We start from the raw sequence: 21,060 nt of genomic DNA on the forward strand, positions 1-21,060 counted from the left end.
TGCTGCTTCTTATGAATAGGTTCACTAAAATGGATGGTTATTAAATGTAGTAATAGACTACAAAAGCCTGTCTTGCTTCTCAGTAATTCTCAGTTTGCATTAGGAAGTACAAAGCTCTGTCTCTCTCTGTTTTCCTCCCTCAAGCTGGCAAATCAGTCATGCTCTACCCTGGCACACTGGCTATCAGTGAGCCATCCTGGTGTTCCCCTTCTGACTGTGCGCTGGTGGTGCTTAGCTTTATCTGCTGCTCAGATAATTTACCTGGAGCTTGGAGAGGAGTTTTTGTCCCCTTCATCTGAGATCAAGGGAGTAGCCTCCTTGCTTGCCCCAGAGCCAGCACTTTCCTGCGCTGCTGTCTGCATGTCCTGCACTGCTAATCTTGCTTAACACAGCATTCAGTTAAGAAACCTTCACGTTAGTTTCAAGTTTGTTCGAACTCTCTTCGCTCTCTCTTCCACCCTGTCAGTTCTTGGTGGAACTGTGGAATGTCAGAGATGAGTGCTGGCTCTCCAGGGATACCTCCCTGCAATACTGTCATAGTTTAACCCCAGCCAGCAGCCAAGCCCCTCGCAGCCACTCACTCACTCCCCCACCAGTGAGATCAGAGAGAGAATTGGAAGGGTAAAAGCTGGAAAACTTGTGGGTTGGGATATGGACTGTTTAGTAGGGAAAGCAAAAGCTACACACACAAGCAAAGCACACCAAGGAATTCACTGCTTTCCATGGACAGGCAGGGGCCCCATCATGTGTAATGGTGACTTGGAAAGTGAAGCACCATCACTCCAAATGTCTTCCCTGTCCTTCTTTTTCTCCCCACTTTATATACTGAGCGTGATGCCATATGGTCTGGAATATCCCTTTGGTCAGTTTGGGTCCCCTGTCCTGGCTGCATCTCCTCCCAATCTCCATACACTCCCAACTTCCTTGCCAGCGTGGCAGTAGGAAAGCAGAAAAGGCCTTGGCTCTGTGTAAGCCCTGCTCAGCAATAACAAAAACATCTCTTTATTATCAACACTGTGTTCAGCCAAATCCAAAAAACAGCCCCATACCAACCATTGTGAAGAGAACTTGCTCTACCCCAGCCAAAACCAGCACAAATACAGTAGTGGGACAAGGACTATTTCCCATCGATCTGGCGCATGTCTGATTTGGAGCCCTAGTGTGGCCTTTAGTAAAAATTGTCGCTATTGTAGGGGCTGAGCTTTTCTAATGTGCAGCAGGATTGCACAGCTGTCTGCAGGGTGCTCTGTGGTTTAGAATAGACAGAGAGTTTCACATTCTCACCACTCCCTCTCCCATCATTGATCGAGTTTTGACACAGCCATGGACTGCCAGCATTGAGCAGCAGGCAAACTCCATTGGTCTCAGGCTGATGCATTCAGAGGATTCCACAGGGCACTATTCCATGTTTTTATGGTCATAGAGTAGCACAAAGGCTGTGCATACTAGCCAGTATCTAGCTTTCCATGGGGGCTCAGTTTTCTGTCAAATCTGACTCAAGTCCTCTGCCCCTCTGAAAGAAGAATTAATGTCTGGGGTCAGTACAGTGTCTGGTTAGATTTGTTCTGGGATGTAACAGAGTAGAGATTCTTACCTCTAGACTGTACAGTGATTATTCATTTCGTGGTGTTTACTGGTTGCTGATGGCTTGCTAAGCTGCTCTAACCCTTAAGACCAACAAATCATACAGAGCACAGCAGTGAAAATGTAGGTGTGTTCAGCATCAGCCATTGTTCTGTGGTAATGTGATATCTTAAGGCTCGTAGAGTCTTGACAGGGTTATTAATAAGCAGTGCCAGATTGGTAGGTGAGAAGAAAAAGTGTATCAATGCAGAAAGCTATTAAATGAGTCCTTAAATCCTTTTCCTTCCTGGTATTGCAGGAGGAGTGCAGAAGGTTCAAATCTGTATGTCAGTGTAAAACATTTAGGGCTTGTGTGTTGTTTTCCTTCTCTGTATGTCTTGACAAATTGTTTAGGAGTGACTTGTTAGTTGAACCATTGTTGAAGGGACATAAATGTGCTCTGGAGCCTTCCTGCTGGGGTGGCTTAATGAGCTGTGGACGTGAAGGAGCAGCTCAGTGCAGGGCTTCCTTCATGGAGGTGCTTCTCTGCAGTGCGAAGCTCCCTTCCAGGATTCATCTCCACTGAACCTTTGGCTGTTCCACAAGATGAGCTTGTTTGCTGAGGCCAAGGAGTGTGCTTTGCCCAGTTTTCCTCCTTCTCACCATAATCAAATTTCTACGCAGGATGACAGGAGTAATCTCTTGTGAATTAAAAAAAGGCAAAAGCATTTCTTGTATGTTTTCATATACTGTTCAATGATTGTCACAAGATGTTAACTGTGCCATGGCTCAGTAGCGACAGCTTCTGAACTGCCTCGAGGCAGGGGTTTGAACTGGGTCTGGATGCATGTGCAAATTCTCTGTTTTCAGATTTAAGCAATTTCATTGCTACTTTAGTTTCTGAAAATGTTTCCCAGTGGCAACACACCCTGATTGTGCAACCACTTATCCCCAGAGTTAATTGTAACCATCTGAATACACAATGCACATTCTTAAAGCTATTTCAAGTTGCAGTTGATAGGGCATCAAACCACAATATGTAATTCATTTTAGAAACTGCAAAAGCTGAATTAAACTCAGTGTATTAGACAAGAAAATACACAGCCAATTTGTTCCTGATTTTAAAATGAACTTAAGGTTATAAAATAATGTTGGTGCATTTGTTAATTCAATTAAAAATAAACCTTAATTTCAGAGGAAGCAGCACCACCTCATGACCACCACCTGCTGACTGTCTAACAAGTGTGATTTGTAGCTAGAGAGATTTTTAGGTCAGCTGTGTTATTCCAGCAACTTCTGGGAGATGTTAGTGCTGTCATGCTTTAGTTCGGACAGCTTTGCTTCCCAGGCCTTGAGATGTAACTCTACAAAGCTCCCATGGACTAATTATTTAAATTACATGAACATCTCAATATTAAGACAACCTCAGATCATGGTGATCTGGGGGTGAGCAATGTCTACCTTGTCATAGCAGGCATTTCCACCTGGTTATTAATTTAATATTTCATCAGAACTATTTTGAACGGGCATGACTGCCCATCCTGGGCACTCAATGGAAAGTGCCTCAGTTTTCCATACACTGCAGCTCCCACTGATGTGTGGTTTGTACCAGCGCCTGCATATGTGCATGTACTTGGCACATAGCTTGACTCTTGATGAGACACTAAAATAACTAGTTCTTGCATGGTAGGCAGTTTTAAGGATAGTTATGAGGTCATGTTTTTGAGGTCAGACGCCACCTTAGTTCTTAGGGCTGTGGTCCACATTGAGTGGGGTGATCTAGCAAAGTAAACTCTTGGCACGTTGCTGTTTCATTACAGATATTCTGGCAGCTTCCATAATAACCCAGCAGTTTTTGTGCCATGTACTTCCTCTGGTCTGTCATCTGTTTAGTGTCAGCCTTTTAAGTTTGCCCACCCTGAAGTGACCCTGTTAGATCAGACTTGGCCCAAAATGCAGGTTCTGTAACTTTAGTGTTTCAGTATTATTGTTATTTTAGTTACTTGCATACTCAGACATTTTAATTGAAGATGAACCTCTTCAAAAGCACTGACATACTTGTCCTTTTAATGCTACTATAGTAGGGAAATTTTTTCTCTCATGCTTTTCAAGTTGGTAGCTGACCCACTGAGAGATCAAGGGTAGTATGGTACTGCATAAGGTAGACTTTCCGTATTATGCCATATACAGTCAAGCTGCAACAAACAATTAAGATTATGACAGGCTTTTAAATGATGCCCCCCTGTAGTATCAAAAGGCAGGGGGAGTGGCTGTCGTCAGACACTCTTAACTTGTTCTTTACATCTATCTTGTTTCTTTTTCTTCTTCTTTTTTCTTCTCCTTTTTTTCTTTTTTGTTTGTTTTTTAAATAACTGAGCCATATAAGGCTTCTTAAGGCTGATTCCACCCCAAAAAATGAGAAGGTAGTTGCTGATTAAGCTGTGAAAATGATTTGCTCATGCTTGGTGATCTTTCAGGAATCTACTTGGTTTGGGTGTTTGTGGTTTGAGAGACCAGACATGAACACTCTGTCAGCAGAGACATCACATTTGAAATCAGTTATCCAGGAATAAACTTGTCAAGCATTTTGTCCTGTCTGTTTGCACATTTTCTGGTTTTGCATGTATCATTGGAACAGCAGAATGGTTCAGGAGAGGAGGGAGGAAACCCGAGAATGATGAAGTTTCTGTAGAGAATCAATCTGCTTCTTGCCCAGTTGTAACTCATCTGGGGAAAATTCCTTACTGTATCCATTTAATCTTTTAAATGCTGATGCGTTCCTGCCACAGAACATTTGTCTTGTACTCAAGACTTATCTGAGGATCAACAAAAGTAAAAGCTAGAAGTGAGGTATTATAGCTTAAAATGAGACATATTTGATACATGTGTTTAAAACATGACCAATGATTCATGGCCAGATTTCATGCTTTGGATATTTCATGTTTCCAGAATAAGATACTTAAATGCACAGAGTTTCATTTGTTATTTGCAAGGAACAGTTGCAGTGCAGGATAATTAACCTGTTTCTAATGCTGTGGCTACAGAAAAGTAATAAATTAAACTTCTACTCAGTAAAACCAGATCCAAAAGCTCTAATGAGTAAGCGACATGGCTTGTGCAGTTAATGCTCATGTGTTTAGTGGGGAAGTGGCAGGGAGTGTTAAGTATAAAACAACTTCTACTGTTCAAGTGAATTAAAATTCTCTTCATGAGAGAGAAAATGTATTAAACAGGCATTTGCACATAAGTGTACTGAAACAGGAATGCAGATATTGAATGTATTGATGGATACTGTTCCCCATCCCTTGAAAGTAAATCAATCATCTATTTTGAAGCTGGGAAAACAAGGGACTATGATAAGTTGGCAAAGAAATTGGTATTACAACAGTGGAATTGGAACTGAACAGTTGCTCTTTGTGCACCTCTTGATCTAGCCTCATGTAAAGCAAATGAAACTGTTAAACTGGTAAAATTGAGGAAAAAGACCCTAAGAAATATTAGATTTACTTGCATAATGACTCCCAGGTAATGAAACATAGTATCACCTCTCATTAAAATATTAGGTAAAAATCTTCTTATGAGACAAACATGTCAGATTTCTTTCTTTTTTTTTGCAATGTCACTTTATGAAACTCACTTGGTCTATGAGAAGTCAGTAAGAAATTAACACTTTTTTCCCCTAGGAATTAAGAGAGGACAACATTGTATTGATCGAAACAAAGGCCATGCTAGAAGAACAGCTAACCATGGCAAGAGCTCGTGGTGATAAGCTGCATGAATTAGAGAAGGAAAATTTGCAGCTGAAATCCAAACTTCATGATGTAGAGCTGGTATGCACTTTCTTTTTCATTATGCTAATTTTTTTAACTTTTGTTTTTATGCTACATTACAAGGGCATGTAGTGATAGGACAAGGGGGAATGGCTTCAAACTGAAAGAGAGTAGGTTTAGATTAGAAAGTAAGAAGAAATTCTTTACTGTGAGGGTGGTGAGGCACTGGAAGAGGTTTCCTGGAGAAGTTGTGGGTGCCCCATCCCTAAAAGTGTTCAAGGCCAGGTTGGATGGGGCTTTGAGCAACCTGGTCTAGTGGGAGGTGTCCCTTCCCATGCTAAGAACTGCATAATCTTTAATGTCCCTTCCACCCCAACCCATTCTATCATTCTGTGATTCAGGACATTATAAAGGTCATGTCATGCTAGCTTTTACGAAGTGGCTGGAGGTTCTGAATGCTTTTGTGGGTGACTTGATGAATTTTTGGGCTATGATTTCTGAAAATTTGAGAACCACTGAGGCAGCACTTCAGTGTCCATAAATGCAAATGGCCCAGATAGTCACAAGAAGCAACAACAGATTCATTCTCCAGATCTGTTTTCAGGAGTTAAAATTCAAATTACGAGGCAGGTGCTACTTGCTGATCCATATGACTGTGTCCAAGTTCGATGTGATGAGTTGAAGCTCTGCAGAATTCAAGGTTCTATCTGCAGAATTTCCAGTGTGTAAGAGCATGATGCTGCATGTTTTTGAAGAGCTTAGCTCTGGAGACATCTTGAATCCAGCCTGCCATACTAGTCCTGGCTTGTAGTGGTCCTGTGATCACCTGGTAGGTTCTCGCTGCCATCCCTCTCTCTCCAAGTGTATTGTGGGCCAGAGCTGATGCTAAACAGGGCCAGCTGGGCTTTGCTTTCTGTGGCATATATGGTAGCCCACAGCAAGCATTTAATGCTGAAGGTGTATTTCGTTATAAAACCACAGTGTTTAAGGAGATTCTTCTACCCTCAACATACACTGTGCTTGTAGCAGCTCGACCTAGAATCTTACAGATGAGCTGAATATGCGTTTGCATTCATGTGTGTCTTGCACAGGACCGGGACACAGACAAGAAGAGAATTGAAGAGCTTCTGGAGGAGAACATGGTCTTGGAGATTGCACAGAAACAGAGCATGAACGAGTCTGCACACCTAGGCTGGGAACTAGAACAACTGTCTAAAAGCACTGATCTTGCAGATAGTGAGTACCAGCTGGGGTAGCTGTGGTGTTTGTGGTCTGTTTCAGAGTAGACAGATTGGTTGACTGAGATGGGAACAGAAGTTGAATTGAAGATTGGAAAACTTCCCTCATTCAGCCACTTGTCTTTGACCTTAGTTTTTTTTTTGAACTTCTAAAATGCATTCCTTTAGTATCTTTCACTTTCTTTTGAAAGCATCAAAGTGTTTTGCTTTTGTTTTGTTCATCACTGAGAGAGTGACTTTTAAGTATCACACTTTAATAAAAATTGAAAAAAAAAGAAAGCTTTGGAAATGACACAGCAGAAATGTCACATTGAATATTTCCAACTGAGTGGTTGGGTGGAGTCTGTGATCTTTAGTATTCTTTAGTACAGTTAATACAGACAATTAACTGGCCTTTAAGTCCCAGGAAGTAGTGTATGCTGAAGTCATTTATTTTTACTAGATACTGAAAAATGTGTGCAGTTAAAATAACTGGCTGATATTTTTTTCTTTGAGTGATTGATTTGATTTCCGTAACTATCACAAACATAACTAATTCATTCTTCACTGGACAGGTTTTAGAATTGATTTCTGTGTTTAACATTTACTCTATCATACCAGCCTAAATAATGATTCTAAGTGGAACTTGGGAAATACAAGCTATTTCCTGTAATTCAACATGCAGCTTTTACTGAGTATTCACCTTATTTTGCTAAGACTTGCATGTTTGGCTTTGTGTACCAGGAACAGTTGAACTTGAAGACAAAGGAATAAATTAGAGTAAGCAGATGTTTTCAGTGAAACTCTCTAGAATAGCTTTGTTTTGTAAAACAGCTGAGTGTGTGCCTGACACCAATTCTGAAATCTTCTTGCTGTCTAGGATCCAAGTTCTCTTCACTAAGATTAATGACTAGTTAATTGTTATTTGTAAATAATAATCTTGCAAAGCAGGTTATGTTAGCCTGAGAAATGAATGTCACTCTAGTACTCCTTACATGTAATCAAGGATATTGCTCATTGTGTTAGTGGAGGGAAAACAGTTTTCTCAAAACTTAGAAGTTTTGATCAAGAGTATTTCAGGAAAATGTAAAAATATCGTATTTTCTGGCCTGTTTAAAATACCAAGTTTTGTTCCCTTCCTGATTTGCTTTCACTATCAGTGTAATAGAAGGAAGAATGCTAGTTTTATTTTGTTACATCTTATTTACTAATTTCTGAAACATAACTTTCAAAATTAGCTTGAGTGATTTATCACTGCACTGATGTTTAGCATTTTAGCCCTGGAGCTTCAGAAACTCTCTGATTAACCAGAGAAAAAGAATGAGGAACTAAGAACATCCACAATCTTGTATTCAGTAGGAAAATAAAATGGTGAAGGAAGCTGGATTCTTTTGTAAAAAGAGACTATTCCACTTTGGACTTTTATCTCATGGAAGTGCTGTTGTGATTTTACAATAATTCTCTTTAAGAAGTTTTATTTCAATCGATGTTGCTGTTCTGAATGCAGCTTGTTTGTCACAAATAGAGTCAAACTGCAAAACTCTTTTGGAAAATCTCCTGTTCCTGGATATCAAGTTGAGTCTGCAAGGGTGATAGATACAAGATTTTACCAGCCAGTTTGGAATATTTTATTCAAAATAATTTTAAAAATAAGCATGGTAAAAAGTAATTTAGATGGACTTTGCTTCAGAACCGAACTTGACTGGAGTATTCAGTTAATGTTAACTATTTGAGTCTTCACTTGACCGAAGCTCTCCAGGTGATGCTCCATAAAAGAGACAAATAGAATTTTACTATTCTCAGAAAGTTGCCAGCTTAAAGTACTCAGTATGCTGTAGTGCTTATTTAGAAGGAGTTATTAATTTTCTTAGATTTAAAGACAGTGTTAAAAGTCAATTTCATATGAAATGCTGTTTTGAGGTGATGGGTAGCAATTATTTCATGTGAAACAGAAGATTGCTCTTGTAATTATTCAAATGCTGGGCAGAGAAATTAACAGAACAGTAAGGCCTGGGTGATGGATTTTGAGGCTGAGAGGTAGTGAGACTTTGATGTACGAACATTGAGTAAAATAACATCTCTGTTGTAAAACTTGATGCAATTTTTTTAGTTCTGAGATTTCAGCTTCAGACACTTCTCAGAGCAGCATTCTGATGGGTGTCCTGTGCCTGGGTACCTAGTAATAAATTATTCTCTCTGATTCGGCATATTCTTGATGAAGAAGTTGTAAAGATAAGCACTGGAATACTCCTTTGTAAGAACTTTTTTCATGACTAAATGTGATTAGATACCTGAGTTTTCACTAGCTCTTGGAAGTGCACCACCTTGCTGTTTTAGCAAACAATTAGCAGGGGTTTATTTTCTGCCTCAATTTATTTCCTCTGATGAAAGTATGAGATGGTATCAAAGTATATTTTGCTACTAACATTGGACGCATTCCTAACGTGACTAAAGCAGATTTAAGAAGAGTTAAGAAAGTAAGCAACTTTTGAGACAGCTGGCTGTTCAGATGGCTGTTTGTTCAGATAGTAGCCTATTTATTAAAGGTGCTAATGGTTATCTGTGAAAATGGGTTCTGTTTTTAACCGTCTTTACTTAGCAGTCAAGCTGAAATTGTAAGACTGACAGCAATAATCTTCATCTGAGTGGATCTCACACACCTCAGAAGGAGACGTTTGTAAATTGATTAGTGCCACCTTCTGTTTCTCATGTTTCAACAGCCAGAAAGTCCTTTGTGTTTGAGTTGAATGAATGTGCTTCGAGTCGAATACTGAAGCTAGAGAAGGATAATCAGAGCTTGCAGAACACAATCCAAGAGCTGAGAGATGCCTCCTTGACCTCCAGAGAGAGCAGCCTAAGGTTTGTGGAACTGGAAAAGGAAAATCAACAGCTTAGCAAAAAGGTAATTTGTTCACAGGAACAAGTGGAGCTCTTAGTTTTTTAAACACAGTGCACAAAGGACTGTGCAGCATTCCTGAATGATGAGAGTTTTCAGGGAGTTCACCCATGATCCCCGTAAGACTGACCATGGTTTTGGTCCCGTCTATTTAATTGCATTCTTATGCAATTAAATTCTAATAATTTTATTTATTGCCTTCTACTTCACTGCCTGCTTATGTGCATCACTGTAAGAAAAAGTGACTGTTCCCATTAAATGAAAGCTGGTTTTCAGTGCCTGTTTGCCCCTGTCAGATTGTACTGTTGATTATGTCCTTTTCTGTTGTCTCACAACCATCACTACTAGGAAAGGAAGCCATGGTCACAGTGAACTACTTTAGTTTTCTGAAAGTTTAATAATTTTTACATGTAAGTCAAATAAATCACACAGGTGACTTCAGGTTAGCATGTTCTAAATGTCTTTCTGGCTGTCCAGAGTCCTGGATCTGCTTTTTCTTTTTTTCTGTCCTCTTTGCTGTTTAAAATTCTCTGGTGTCTCTCTCTCTCTGCAAAGATCTCAGTTCTTCCAGTCTTTGTAACAAACATGTAGGTCATCACTTGGTAAATTTACTTACATATGTGTGTGTGTTGCACTCTGTTATTAACTGTGATGACATTTAGCTCAAGTGCCAGCTCAATGCTTGTCCTTGTGAAACAAACTGCTCAGTTCATCTCCAACTACCAGCCTTATTTTTGTCTGACTAGTAACTTGAATCCTCAACTCTGGTTAATTGAGCCAAATGCTGCTGGGAAAAAAAGATGCTTGCTACTTTTTAAGTATAAAACATTTTCGTGTTGGATTTTTTCACATTCCTACCGTTCATAAATTATCCAGAATATAAGGCTCATTTCTCCTTTTGCCATTACTGCTGTAACCTGTGTGTGTGTGACATTGATGCAATGATTTCTGTTCTGCTTGGCTTGCCTGTGAGCTAACTGGGTGTTTCAAAGGACAAGGGGAGAAGGCATCTAGATATGAAATGCTGCTTGTGGATGACTAGATTGTAACAAGCCCATTTCTCTGCTGGAGAGAACAGGTATCCAGCACTGGATCATTCCATCTTCTGGAGAGATTAATTTGCTAAGCTGTGATCAGTTCTGCTTCTTTGCTTTCTTTTGTGAGCAAGGAAAACTGCAAAGATTCAGTTCACTCTAATCTTCCTTCCACACTTCCATTTATGACCTGTTGTGTATAAGTAATTCAATCCAGCTCTAATTTACATGCCTAAAATTGGAGAGGGAAGCATAGAAAGCACTCAGCAGATACCTGTGGTGTACAGCCACTCAAGTCACTTGAACAACTGTGGTCAACCTCTGGCTTTGCCCTAGGCAGATTCCTGTGGGCACCTCCTGTTACAGCACTATATTGGTGCCAACAGTTGTGATTCCAGAATTAGTCTGAAGTTTTTGAAGATGATGAATGCTTTGACATGGTGGGGTCACCTAAAGGTCTCGTAGTTCTGTAAGACACAAAATAGTAGTAGGGAACACCTCTGTAGTGTAAGGAGAGCACCACATGTATCAAAGAAATGAAAAAAAAAAGGCAGGCAAAAATAGTCCTATTAAGAGCAAGTGAAATGCCTGAACACTACACCAGAAAAATACAGAATATGATGGGAGCTGTTGACTGAATACCACAGATGAGTCAAGTTGAAGGACTTCATCTCCCCTTCAGGGAAATTTGGGAAAACAATTAGTAGACAGCATTCTGTCTGGTTTTTGTCAGTGTACAAGATTATTTTACATACATAAAATAATCTTTGATGTGAGATGTTTGAATTGGTTTTAATCTTGCCTTTCTCAAGTATGTTTTTGTACTTCTCCCACACATGTATCCCCTCAATTAGAATATAGCAAGGTGTGCCAGGGAAATAATAGGCAAAGTCTCTTACTCACTGAAAAACGTTTACTGTGGTGGGCAGGGGAGAGTGCAGGGGCTCTGGAAGAGCGTTAAAGTCAAGCATGTATAAGTCAGAGGACAAGAGATAAAGAAGTATTTTTCTCAAATGTTCTGTGTCTTTGGGGTTCTTTTGGTAACTTTCCTGAGATACCCATAGTAAAATCTTGTCTCCCTAAAGTTGTTTAATTGAGCTGAGATTTCATCCACTGTCTGAGACTTTCAAAAAATGTTGTTTGAATATGCTTGTTTATCTGCTGATCTAGTGCTTGGTGGGATCATGTAGCCAAAACAGGATTATTCAGGTAATACAAGAGGAGATGTTATAAAGGAAAAGTTACGTACAGTTTTTTTTTTCCTTTCTTACAAGGTTTTCAGAGGAGCTAATAATAGAAAACCCTCCTTTCAGGCACAGTCAAGTAGTAGCAGTCTGAGTACCTGTCCATTGTCTCTGCCTTTCTGACTTACTGACAAGAGCTGTAAACAGTAATGTCTTACTTGCTTCCAGTTTTCTGGGAAATGCAGATGAAGATCAGCTATTGCTGAGCTACTGAGTTTGTTGCAGCTTTCTCTGAACAGCTCCTTTGAGACCAATGAACCTCCACATGGTTACATTTCCAACTGCTGAGCCCTCCTTATCTCTAATCTGGGCAGCCCCTGCTTGTTTAAACACTTCCTGTAATAAGGCACATGTTGACACAGGCAGAGCCCAGCCTCCAGCTATTTCCCACTTGTAAGAATTAGGTTTAATACCCCTTTCATTGACATTTTCACTGTTGGCAGAGTTGATAATACCAAGACAAAAATGAGCTGATACTTGTGCAGAGCTGTAGGTGCTCACAGTACTTTGCAAGCTTAGAAAGGAATAAATATTTCCTGACTTGGGGAGTATAGTTCCCAGAACCTCTTGGTTCTAAATACTGAAGAACTACTGCTTTTCTGTTCTTCATGCATTACAAGTATGACTTCAAAAGGAATAAGTAAGAAAACTTTTGTTTGTTGTAGGACTGGAGCCTTATTCACAAATCTTTCAAATGCAGCCTTGTCACCTACTGGGGAAAAGAGGGCCAACAGAGCACAGGGAGTGGGAATTTAAACTTGCTCACTCCAGTGCTTTAGTGTTTTTCCTCTGTTCCTGTTTTAGGTTGGTGTTTTGGTTTTTTTAGTGTTGTGGCTCACTGAAGTGTCTTAATAACTTTGTCTGCATTCAGTGGTAGAGTAAGACCATCAGTGATGGAGTGGCTAGGAGGAGGCAAGTTCCCCAGGAAGGGGAGCACCTTAATCACTTAGAAGGGGAGACACTTAATCACTTTTGGCAGGAGCACAACAGGGCATTCAGCAGGCAGGTGAACTAAGCATTTCTTACTGCTGTGCCTTATATGCTCTGATCATAAATGGCATGAAGAAGATTCTTGGCACTGTGAGAAAAACAGTCCATTTCCTCCTCTGAGATTGGCAACTGCAGAAGAGAAGGATTTAATCTTTCAGCCATAGTCCCCATCTCATTTCTCTCTGGTCTTCAAAATGACTTAAAGTGCAAACAGTCCTTGTGTCAAGCTGTGGCTGATGTGTTTTGGTGTGTTCTCTCCATACAGATTGAGAAGTTGCAAAATCAAATTGAAAAAGAGAAGCAAAGCAATCAAGACTTGGAAACCTTGAGTGAGGAGCTGATAAAAGATAAAGAGCAGCTACAAGTTGTCATGGAGACTCTAAAAGCTGACAAAGACAGACAGGTGAAAACTTCTCAAATGTAATATAACAACATGTGCTCAGTAATGGTAATTCAGTGATGCCATTTAGAGCATCTGGTTCTCTCAGGGAGATAAGGCAATTTGAGAGCTATTAAGTGCAGGTTGAACTTGTTCAAATCTAGGTTAAAAGCTTCTTCAAGTATAGAAGCCCAGCATGTTTTGCTGATTTCTGCTCTTGTTACCATAAGGGGATCTTCTGGCTGTTGTATGAACAGACATTCCCCCTTGAGGGAAAAAAGCCCTTGGATTTTACTAAATGGAATACCATCTGGTTTTAGGATGTGCAGATAAATCCCCATTTTATTGCTGAAGATTGGTCTTTTGCCACCTGTATGGCGTGATCGGTTTGGTTGAGGTCCTTCAGCCAGCCTTTTTGCACTATTTTAAAGACATGCTGAGAAAGTATTTTATGTCTTCTGGATTGACATTTTAATTGCCCTTCAGCTTTTACCACTGTGCAGTTCATGTGCAATGCCTAGAAATTCTCTTGTTACAGGTTTGTGCAAGTATCATATCATCTGTACTAATCTGACAAATGAAAAAAGTACAGACAAAGATCATTAGAGACTGGTCTAAATATTCTCAACCTGTATGAAAATTTGTAAGTTTCTGTGAGGCAAAAATTAAATAGCAAAACATCTTATTTTTGTGTAGTTCTTGTAATCTTGAAGGATTTTTACCCATACTTCTCCCTGGGAAACTGCACTTTACCAACAAAGTCTTGCATTTCAGTTAGAACAAATACAGATGCTTTGTGGCAGGAATTAATGCATGGTTTGAAGGTAGGGCAGGAAGTAAAACAGGATATATTCTCAGTTGTCAAAAAGAGCAGTTTGTGATTTTTTCAGGTCTAGGCCCTTTTGATTTGTGTGGATGTTGTCTAATATAAGAATCAAATGCAAATTGCAGTCTAAATTGCAATTGCATCAGCTGAAATTTGACCAGTGGGATAAGTGTACTGTCCTTACAGGAAGTGTCTCTTTAATGACATCTGTAACTGCTCTACATTTTCAAGCATTCTGAGATTCCTGACACCTTATCAGAGATAATTTCAGTCTTCAGATCCTAAAGATGAGGACTTTGGGACTTAAGACTATCTTAGACTAAACCTAGACAGAAATATACCCTCTATTAGGAATTATTTGTAGCAAAGCATCTTCTCCAAGGTGTTCTCTGAAGGTCCTCTGTTTACTTTCTCCTTCTGCCTCAGCCTTCTTGGATGGTGGCAGGAATGTAGCGCACACTTTTTAATTTATTAAAATCGTGGCTTACCAGAGGTAACAATTTTTTTCAATAGTTTGGGTTCTTGGTTATATTCAGTAATTTGCTGAGAAATTTATCTTGGATTAAATGGATATGATTTTGTTAACAATCATCTGTCTGCTTTAGGGCTAATTTGTATTGCACTTGTAAAGTAGATGAATAACATTTGCACAACTGTTTATGTAGATAAAGGACCTTAAACAAGAAAATGATCACCTTAATCAAGTTGTCTTATCCCTGAGACAAAGATCACAAGTGAGCAGCGAGGCAAGAGTGAAGGATATCGAAAAAGAGAACAAAATCCTTCATGAAACAGTTACCGAGACTAGTAGCAAACTGAGCAAGCTGGAATTTGAGAAGAAACAATTGCAAAAGGATTTTGACCAGGTTAGAGAAAAAGTGGAAAGGGTGGAAGAAATGGAAAAAGAGCTCCACCGACTGGAGAAGGAGAATGAGCAGCTCACAAAAAAGGCAGCAGTGATGAAAATAGTGACAGAAAAAGTGGAAGTTCTTGAGCAAGAGAATGGCGATCTGGAAGTGGAAAATAGGAAACTAAGAAAATCCTTGGACACATTACAAAATATTTCCATCCGGCTTGGTGACCTGGAAAGGGACAACAAGCAATTGGATGAAGAAAATCTGGAGCTTAGAAGAGTGGTAGAGACCATGAGATTTACCAGCACAAAAATGGCACAAATAGAAGCAGAAAATAAAGATTTGGAGAGGGAGAAAGAGGACTTACGAAAGAATGTGGAAATGTTAAAAGCAATGAACAAGAAATCAGAGAGGCTGGAGCTAATCTATCAGAGCGTCAACTCTGAAAACCAGAGACTTCAGCAAATGGTGGAGAACAGCAGTAAAAAGATCCAGGAATTAGAAAAAGAAGTTCAAGGAATGGAGAGTGAAAATCAGGTCCTCCAGAGGAACCTTGAAGAGCTAAAGGTTTCTGCCAAACAGCTAGAGAGGTTAGAAAAGGAAAACAAATCCCTAGAACAAGAAATGTCTCAGCTAGAAAAAGACAAAAAAATGCTAGAGAAAGAAACAAAACGGCTTTGGCAGCAATTGGAGCGGAGAGATGCTACTTTGGATGACAATAAAGAAAAGTTGGCAGTTGCTGAGAAGGAAAACAAGACACTAGAAAAGGAAATTGCTCGATTCAGAGATTCATCTAATAAACTGAAAGAGTTTGAAAAGGACAATAAAGACCTCCTAAAGCAAGTTACAATTGATAAGGGAACACTAGCTACATTGAGAGAGGTAAGCAAAATAATTCTACTGGGTTGTATGCTGCTATTTTTTTTTTAAGCTCAGTGAAGTACTAAAGGGAGATATCTGTCCCACAGGAGATCTTCACAGCCTTAACAACTGTTCCTGGAAAGTGGAACATACCAAAAACTGCACTTGGTGCAGCTGTGCAGTACTCCACTTTGTGTCCACAATACAGAGTCTCAAAATTATGTCTTTCTCCATGCAGAATAAAATTTTAAAACAGCTCTCATGTGGTGCCTGTTATCCAAAGACTTTGATACTTTCTCTGACTGTGACCACAAAATTGTTTGCTAACATAAGAGCTCCAGCAGGGGAGATTGACTCTCAGGTCTAGAAATTTCTAGCGCTTGCTGAGGACACATTGGCATCCCTGTTCTGAAAGAGACAAAACCATCCCAGATGACCAACCTAAACCTTTCAATAAGAGCTGCACCAAGATTTGGCTTTACAGGTACCTTACATACAGCATCTTTCCCCACATGCTTCCCTGCTCAGTGAGAGCATGCTAAGCAGCAGTGATCTCTCCCTGCACCAAGCATTGGGACTTTGGCAATCAGAGGATGTGTGTGCCAGAACCTGGCACTCTTATAAGTGGCCTATGAGCAGATTCAGGTTATTGCAACTTGCTCTCATTGCCTGTCCCAGCTGCTGTTGTCCTGCCAGAAACAAGATTTCCTGTGAAATTAAAACAAAAAAGGGTCGTGCTGCAGTAGCTCAGTGAAATAAGTAAGTTTAGCAAGACTAATACAGTAGGCAATCACTTACTTTAACGTTCAGTTTTATTTCAATTTTTGAAGCATTAGTGTAATTTTGAGGAGGAGAAATAAAGTCTGTCAGAAACACTTGACACAATCCCAAGTTGTGTTTCTGTCCAACTTTCCTTAAAAATAAATAAAATAATATAATTTCTGAGAAGGCTCCTTTTTAATCTTTTCATTCTCAGACTTCTGCAGATTTTCCAGTGGCGCAGACCTCCATACAGCAGCCCATCTTCTTTTCCTTAGTTACTTTCTATAGATCCTGCTGAAGGAGTTAATGGATGTTGAAGGGACCCTTTTTTACAGACCACTGGACTGGCACTGGCCTTACCCATACATTTTTTTCCCTTGCCGTGTGAATGAATTCATGGCTACATTTGTGATATCAGAGGACTCTTGAATACCTAGAGTTTAACAAAATATTTTTCTAAAATTTTATTCTTGCTTCTATTTGATATTCAGGGTAGTTTGGTTTTGGTTTTTTTTTTGTTTGTTTTTTTTTTTTTACTTAAAGTGCTTCAGTAGCATTTTTGTTCTTTCTTCATGTGTTGTTTAAGAAAACTTTTAGCAGAAACATGAGCAATGTAGATCTCTATGGTGCCTTTGTATTTCAGAGAATTTTGAATGGTAGGGATCTTCACACTTAGCCATGCACCAAAAGTAATTTGTGCTTTTTAGAAACGCAGGCTGTCTTTCGAGGCCGTTTCCACACAGACCACTTTACTGGCATAACAGCAAAGCATTGTCCCAATATACCTTCTGGTACAATGCTGTCAGGTCTTCTCTTTGTGTGACTTCCTTGCTGGGTTCTGCTTTAGTTTCTTCCCAAAGAAACCTAAATGAAACCAGGCTGCATTAGTAGATACCAGAATAAGTGAGCAAGGTCACAAGTCCAAAGCTGTCTTGTCTCTTATGCTACAATAATACACTTTTTAAATTTTGGGCATTAATTTACCGTATGTCAGAAACTCAGTGCATTATTCACTACTGAGCCTGTTACCAAGTCCCTTGCTAATAACATCATAGCCATAATACCTCAGAAGACTTCCATACTGAGGTCCTGTTGCTCCTCTCTGTGTATGCCAGTGCTGGCAGGGCTTTTTGTCCTAGCTGAGAGGTGGGAACTCCCTCTGCTGGTCCCCTGGCCTGCACACATCCCTGTGTGGCACAGAGATGGGGTGGTGTCTCCTGGTCCTCACATTCCCTCGTTTGGTAGGCAGGCACAAAGCCAGTGTTGGCAGAAGTCGTTCAGTACAGTGAGTGAGGCAAAGGCCAAAAGAAGCATTCTGCAGATTTATTTCAAGTGACCTATAAATAAAAGCAGTCAGTTTAATTCTGCACTCAGCTGTCACTGATGGAGAATTTTAGCTGACCTACTTGAAACTAGGATTTTATCCAATGATTTTTTCAGTACTCTTAAAAGAAATGTGTAGTGCTGGATAATTATCACCACCCTTTGCATAGCAACTAGTCATGTTAATGCTTCTTTCAGGATTTGGTCCTGGAGAAGCTGAAGAGTCAGAAGTTGTCTAGTGAGCTGGATAAACTGAGCCAGGAACTGGAGAAGATGGGATTGAACAAAGAGCTGCTGCTGGGGGATGATAATGGAAATGACGACACGTAAGAAAACTGAGCTCTTCTAGTCATTCTTTTGACTCAGCCTAACTGAAGCCCTTTGCCTTTCTTTTTGGTTCTCATCTGTCTCCTTGCCATTACCCTTAACAAGTTTGGAGATAAATCACATTTTTCTGAGGCAAGCTTGGCAGCATACTGTTAAGTTTTGCAAAACATTTTTTGGGTGGAAGGAGGAAATGCCATTTTCTACCTCCATGCTAGCAGTGTTACTACAGTTCCTCTGTGCTCCCCAGCAGAGTAGTTGGGTAGCTATTTCAGTGTGTACTTCTCTTCATGATCTCTTTAACAAGTAAGGATAGTGTCTATTAAACAGTGTCTGTCATTACTTCATGTAATTGGTGATCCCGATACCTGTTAGTATAAACATAGATATTGCCTAAGAAACATCTGATGGCAAGGAATTCCTTTGTAAGTCCTATAGTAATGAACAAAGAAAATCCCAACAACCTGTGTGTATATTGGCTTCTTGGTAAGACTTACTTAGAGAAACATACCCATCTTGTAGGAGTCTTTAGACTGTGGATTTTCCTTCTTGTCACGAATGTACGAAAGAGCCATGAGAAGAAATTTCTGTAGTGTAATTATGGGAAAAAGAGAAAAACTTATTTTCTTTCAAGTTATATAACTCTTTGATACTTCTGTAGAACCATGCTGGTGTTAACCTCTATTACAGTTGATTGGATTTTCCATAAGTGAGTTCCCCAGCTATAATATATCAGTGGCAATCTGCAACACTAGAGGAAATCATTTTCCTGAAGAAGCAAGCACATACAATTTAACATGTAGTGAGATTGGGAATGGGTGAAGGTGAAGTCTTCTATTTAGATGGTGGCTCGTATCCTAGTGGCATACACTGGAAAGCTATTATCATATTTTTCAGAAAATACAAGGTTCTGGAAAGCAAAACTGAATCAGCACTAAAATCAACACTAGCTGTGAAAGAGGAAAAGATTGCAATGCTGGAAGCGCAAGTGAAAGACTTTCTGAACTTGAACCAGCAGTTACAGAATGATCTAAATATGGTAAGAGCTTAAGTGAATTTTAACTTTTCACAGTGTAGTTCTGAACACGTAAATGTGTTCACATGTTCAGAGATTCTTTGGTTTGAGGTTTGATTTTTTTTGAAGAACAGGTTGTCTCTTCTCTCTGCCCCTCTCTATACACATCATTCCAAAGAACTTTTTTCCACTGGACTGCCTTTTTTTTTGTCCCTTTCTATATAACGAAACAAAATTCATTAAAAAATTTTGTTCTAGGGGCACATCAGCAAGGGTGCTATTGGATAATTGCTCTTTTTAGATCTGTTTTCCCATGTTTTTTTTATTGGCATGGCTGTGTTTTTCTGCCTTGTTTAGTGGAAACATAGGCTGAAGAAGACTGCAGTTGAAACATCTCACCTAGGAACAGCCTGTTTGTTAGGTGACAGTGAGCTTGGGTCAAAAGACCCCTGACTGGAGGCCAAGAGATGTGGAATCTTCCACCTGTCTGTGTCTCAGCTACCCTGTCTGTGAAGTGGGGTAATGGTTGTTGAATCTCTGAAAGTCTGTACAGAGCAAGAGAGGAGTGACATATCCCATCATTATTAATGCATAATCCCAGTTCCCTCAGTGCTGAAGTTGCTTGTTGACTGTGTAGGTGAAGAAGGACTTTGATGCACTTAAGCAGACTCAGCAGGATGGACAGTGTGCTCAGAAGTCACTGAGGAATACAGCAGAGAAGCTCATTCCCAACCAGCAAATGAATGAGAAATTGGAAACGGGGCACCAAGAAGCTACCACAGAGCTGCTGAAACTGAAGGACAGGGCAATTGAACTGGAAAGGAATGTAAGCCTTCTTCTATTTCCTCTTAGCTCATAGACTTCTCTTGTGCTCATGAGTGGGTTGCTGGAAACTGGATTTTTGAGCTTAAAGGAATCTGGTAGGTTTTCTGGAGCACCCAAGTCTACCAAATTTCTTGGATGTCTCTTAGGACTACACGGGACTTAAGTGCTTCATGTGTCTTGTGTCCGTCTTGTCCCATCTTTGCAGGGATTAATGTGTAACACCCGTCCTACCGTCATTTAATGCTGGGAAGAGTTTGTTTTATGCCTTTGTTGCAGGATGATCATCACTAATTGGTTCTCATCTTTGATAGGACTCCAGATGATCAGGACAGCTGTTTCTTTTCTTCCTGTCACCCCTTCAATGCCATCTCTCTTTCAGAATGCAGCCCTGCATACTGAGAAGCAGCTGCTTAAGGAACAGCTAAAGCATTTGGAAACACAGAATGTCTCCTTCAACAATCAGATCCTGACACTACAGAAGCAAAACGTCTTCCTTCAGGAGCACAACACTGCCCTGCAGACGCAGACAGCCAAACTCCAGGTCAGGGCAGCCTTGTGCCTCTGTGCCAGGAGGTTGGATTTGATTACAGTAGTGTGGAGAAGATGACAGCTAATAATAAAACGTTTGTGTTGGTAGGCTGATGCAGTGATGTAAAGATGAGGTCCAGAAGGTGGAGCTTAGTTTGAGGTCTGAATTTCTCTAAGCTAGAAGGGAAGTTGGCTCTGTAGCTAATGTCTGGTAGCTACCTTCAGCAAGAAGGTGGTTAGTTAGAGAGAATTTGTTAAAATCAATACAGCAAAATCCAGATGTGTTATTCCATAAGCTACACTTCTGAAATAAAAAAAACCTTTGCTCTTTGCTTTTTTCTGTTAATGCTATGCCTGTGAAAGAGCTTGGAAGAAATGAAAAGAGGACACAAGTCAGCTCCTCGTAGGTATTGTAGCAATGAGTTCCAATCACAGTTTTCAGGCTTTCAGACAAAATGTCAAAGTTGCGAGTGAAAAAGATACTCATAAAAAGTATTTGAATTTTAAAAAAATAAACTTAGTTTGAGAAAGAGACCAGTTTCAAAGGACAGCATTGGATTACCTCTATTTTTCTTCTATGACTTTCACTTCTCAAGCTTTTCCTCTTACCTGTTCAGAGATGGGTGTTTTGGTTCTCTTTAATTATTTC

The 21,060-nt window shown here is 39.9% G+C and overlaps 1 protein-coding gene across 2 annotated transcripts in view; it reads left to right on the forward strand.

Annotated features, from left to right (window-relative positions):
• The window catches only part of CCDC88C (coiled-coil domain containing 88C), a 106,137-nt gene that overhangs the window by 57,426 nt on the left and 27,651 nt on the right, over window positions 1-21,060 (forward strand). For both annotated transcript variants that reach the window (XM_048307029.1, XM_048307030.1), the window contains exons 11-19: window positions 5,247-5,393; window positions 6,425-6,569; window positions 9,271-9,452; window positions 12,980-13,117; window positions 14,585-15,655; window positions 17,918-18,045; window positions 18,941-19,082; window positions 19,696-19,884; window positions 20,263-20,424. In XM_048307029.1, coding sequence (XP_048162986.1) covers window positions 5,247-5,393; window positions 6,425-6,569; window positions 9,271-9,452; window positions 12,980-13,117; window positions 14,585-15,655; window positions 17,918-18,045; window positions 18,941-19,082; window positions 19,696-19,884; window positions 20,263-20,424 — 2,304 coding nt within the window. The remainder of the gene's footprint in view (window positions 1-5,246; window positions 5,394-6,424; window positions 6,570-9,270; window positions 9,453-12,979; window positions 13,118-14,584; window positions 15,656-17,917; window positions 18,046-18,940; window positions 19,083-19,695; window positions 19,885-20,262; window positions 20,425-21,060) is intronic.

Source organism: Corvus hawaiiensis, chromosome 6 (genome assembly GCF_020740725.1).
Source record: "Corvus hawaiiensis isolate bCorHaw1 chromosome 6, bCorHaw1.pri.cur, whole genome shotgun sequence".
Lineage (NCBI taxonomy): Eukaryota > Metazoa > Chordata > Aves > Passeriformes > Corvidae > Corvus > Corvus hawaiiensis.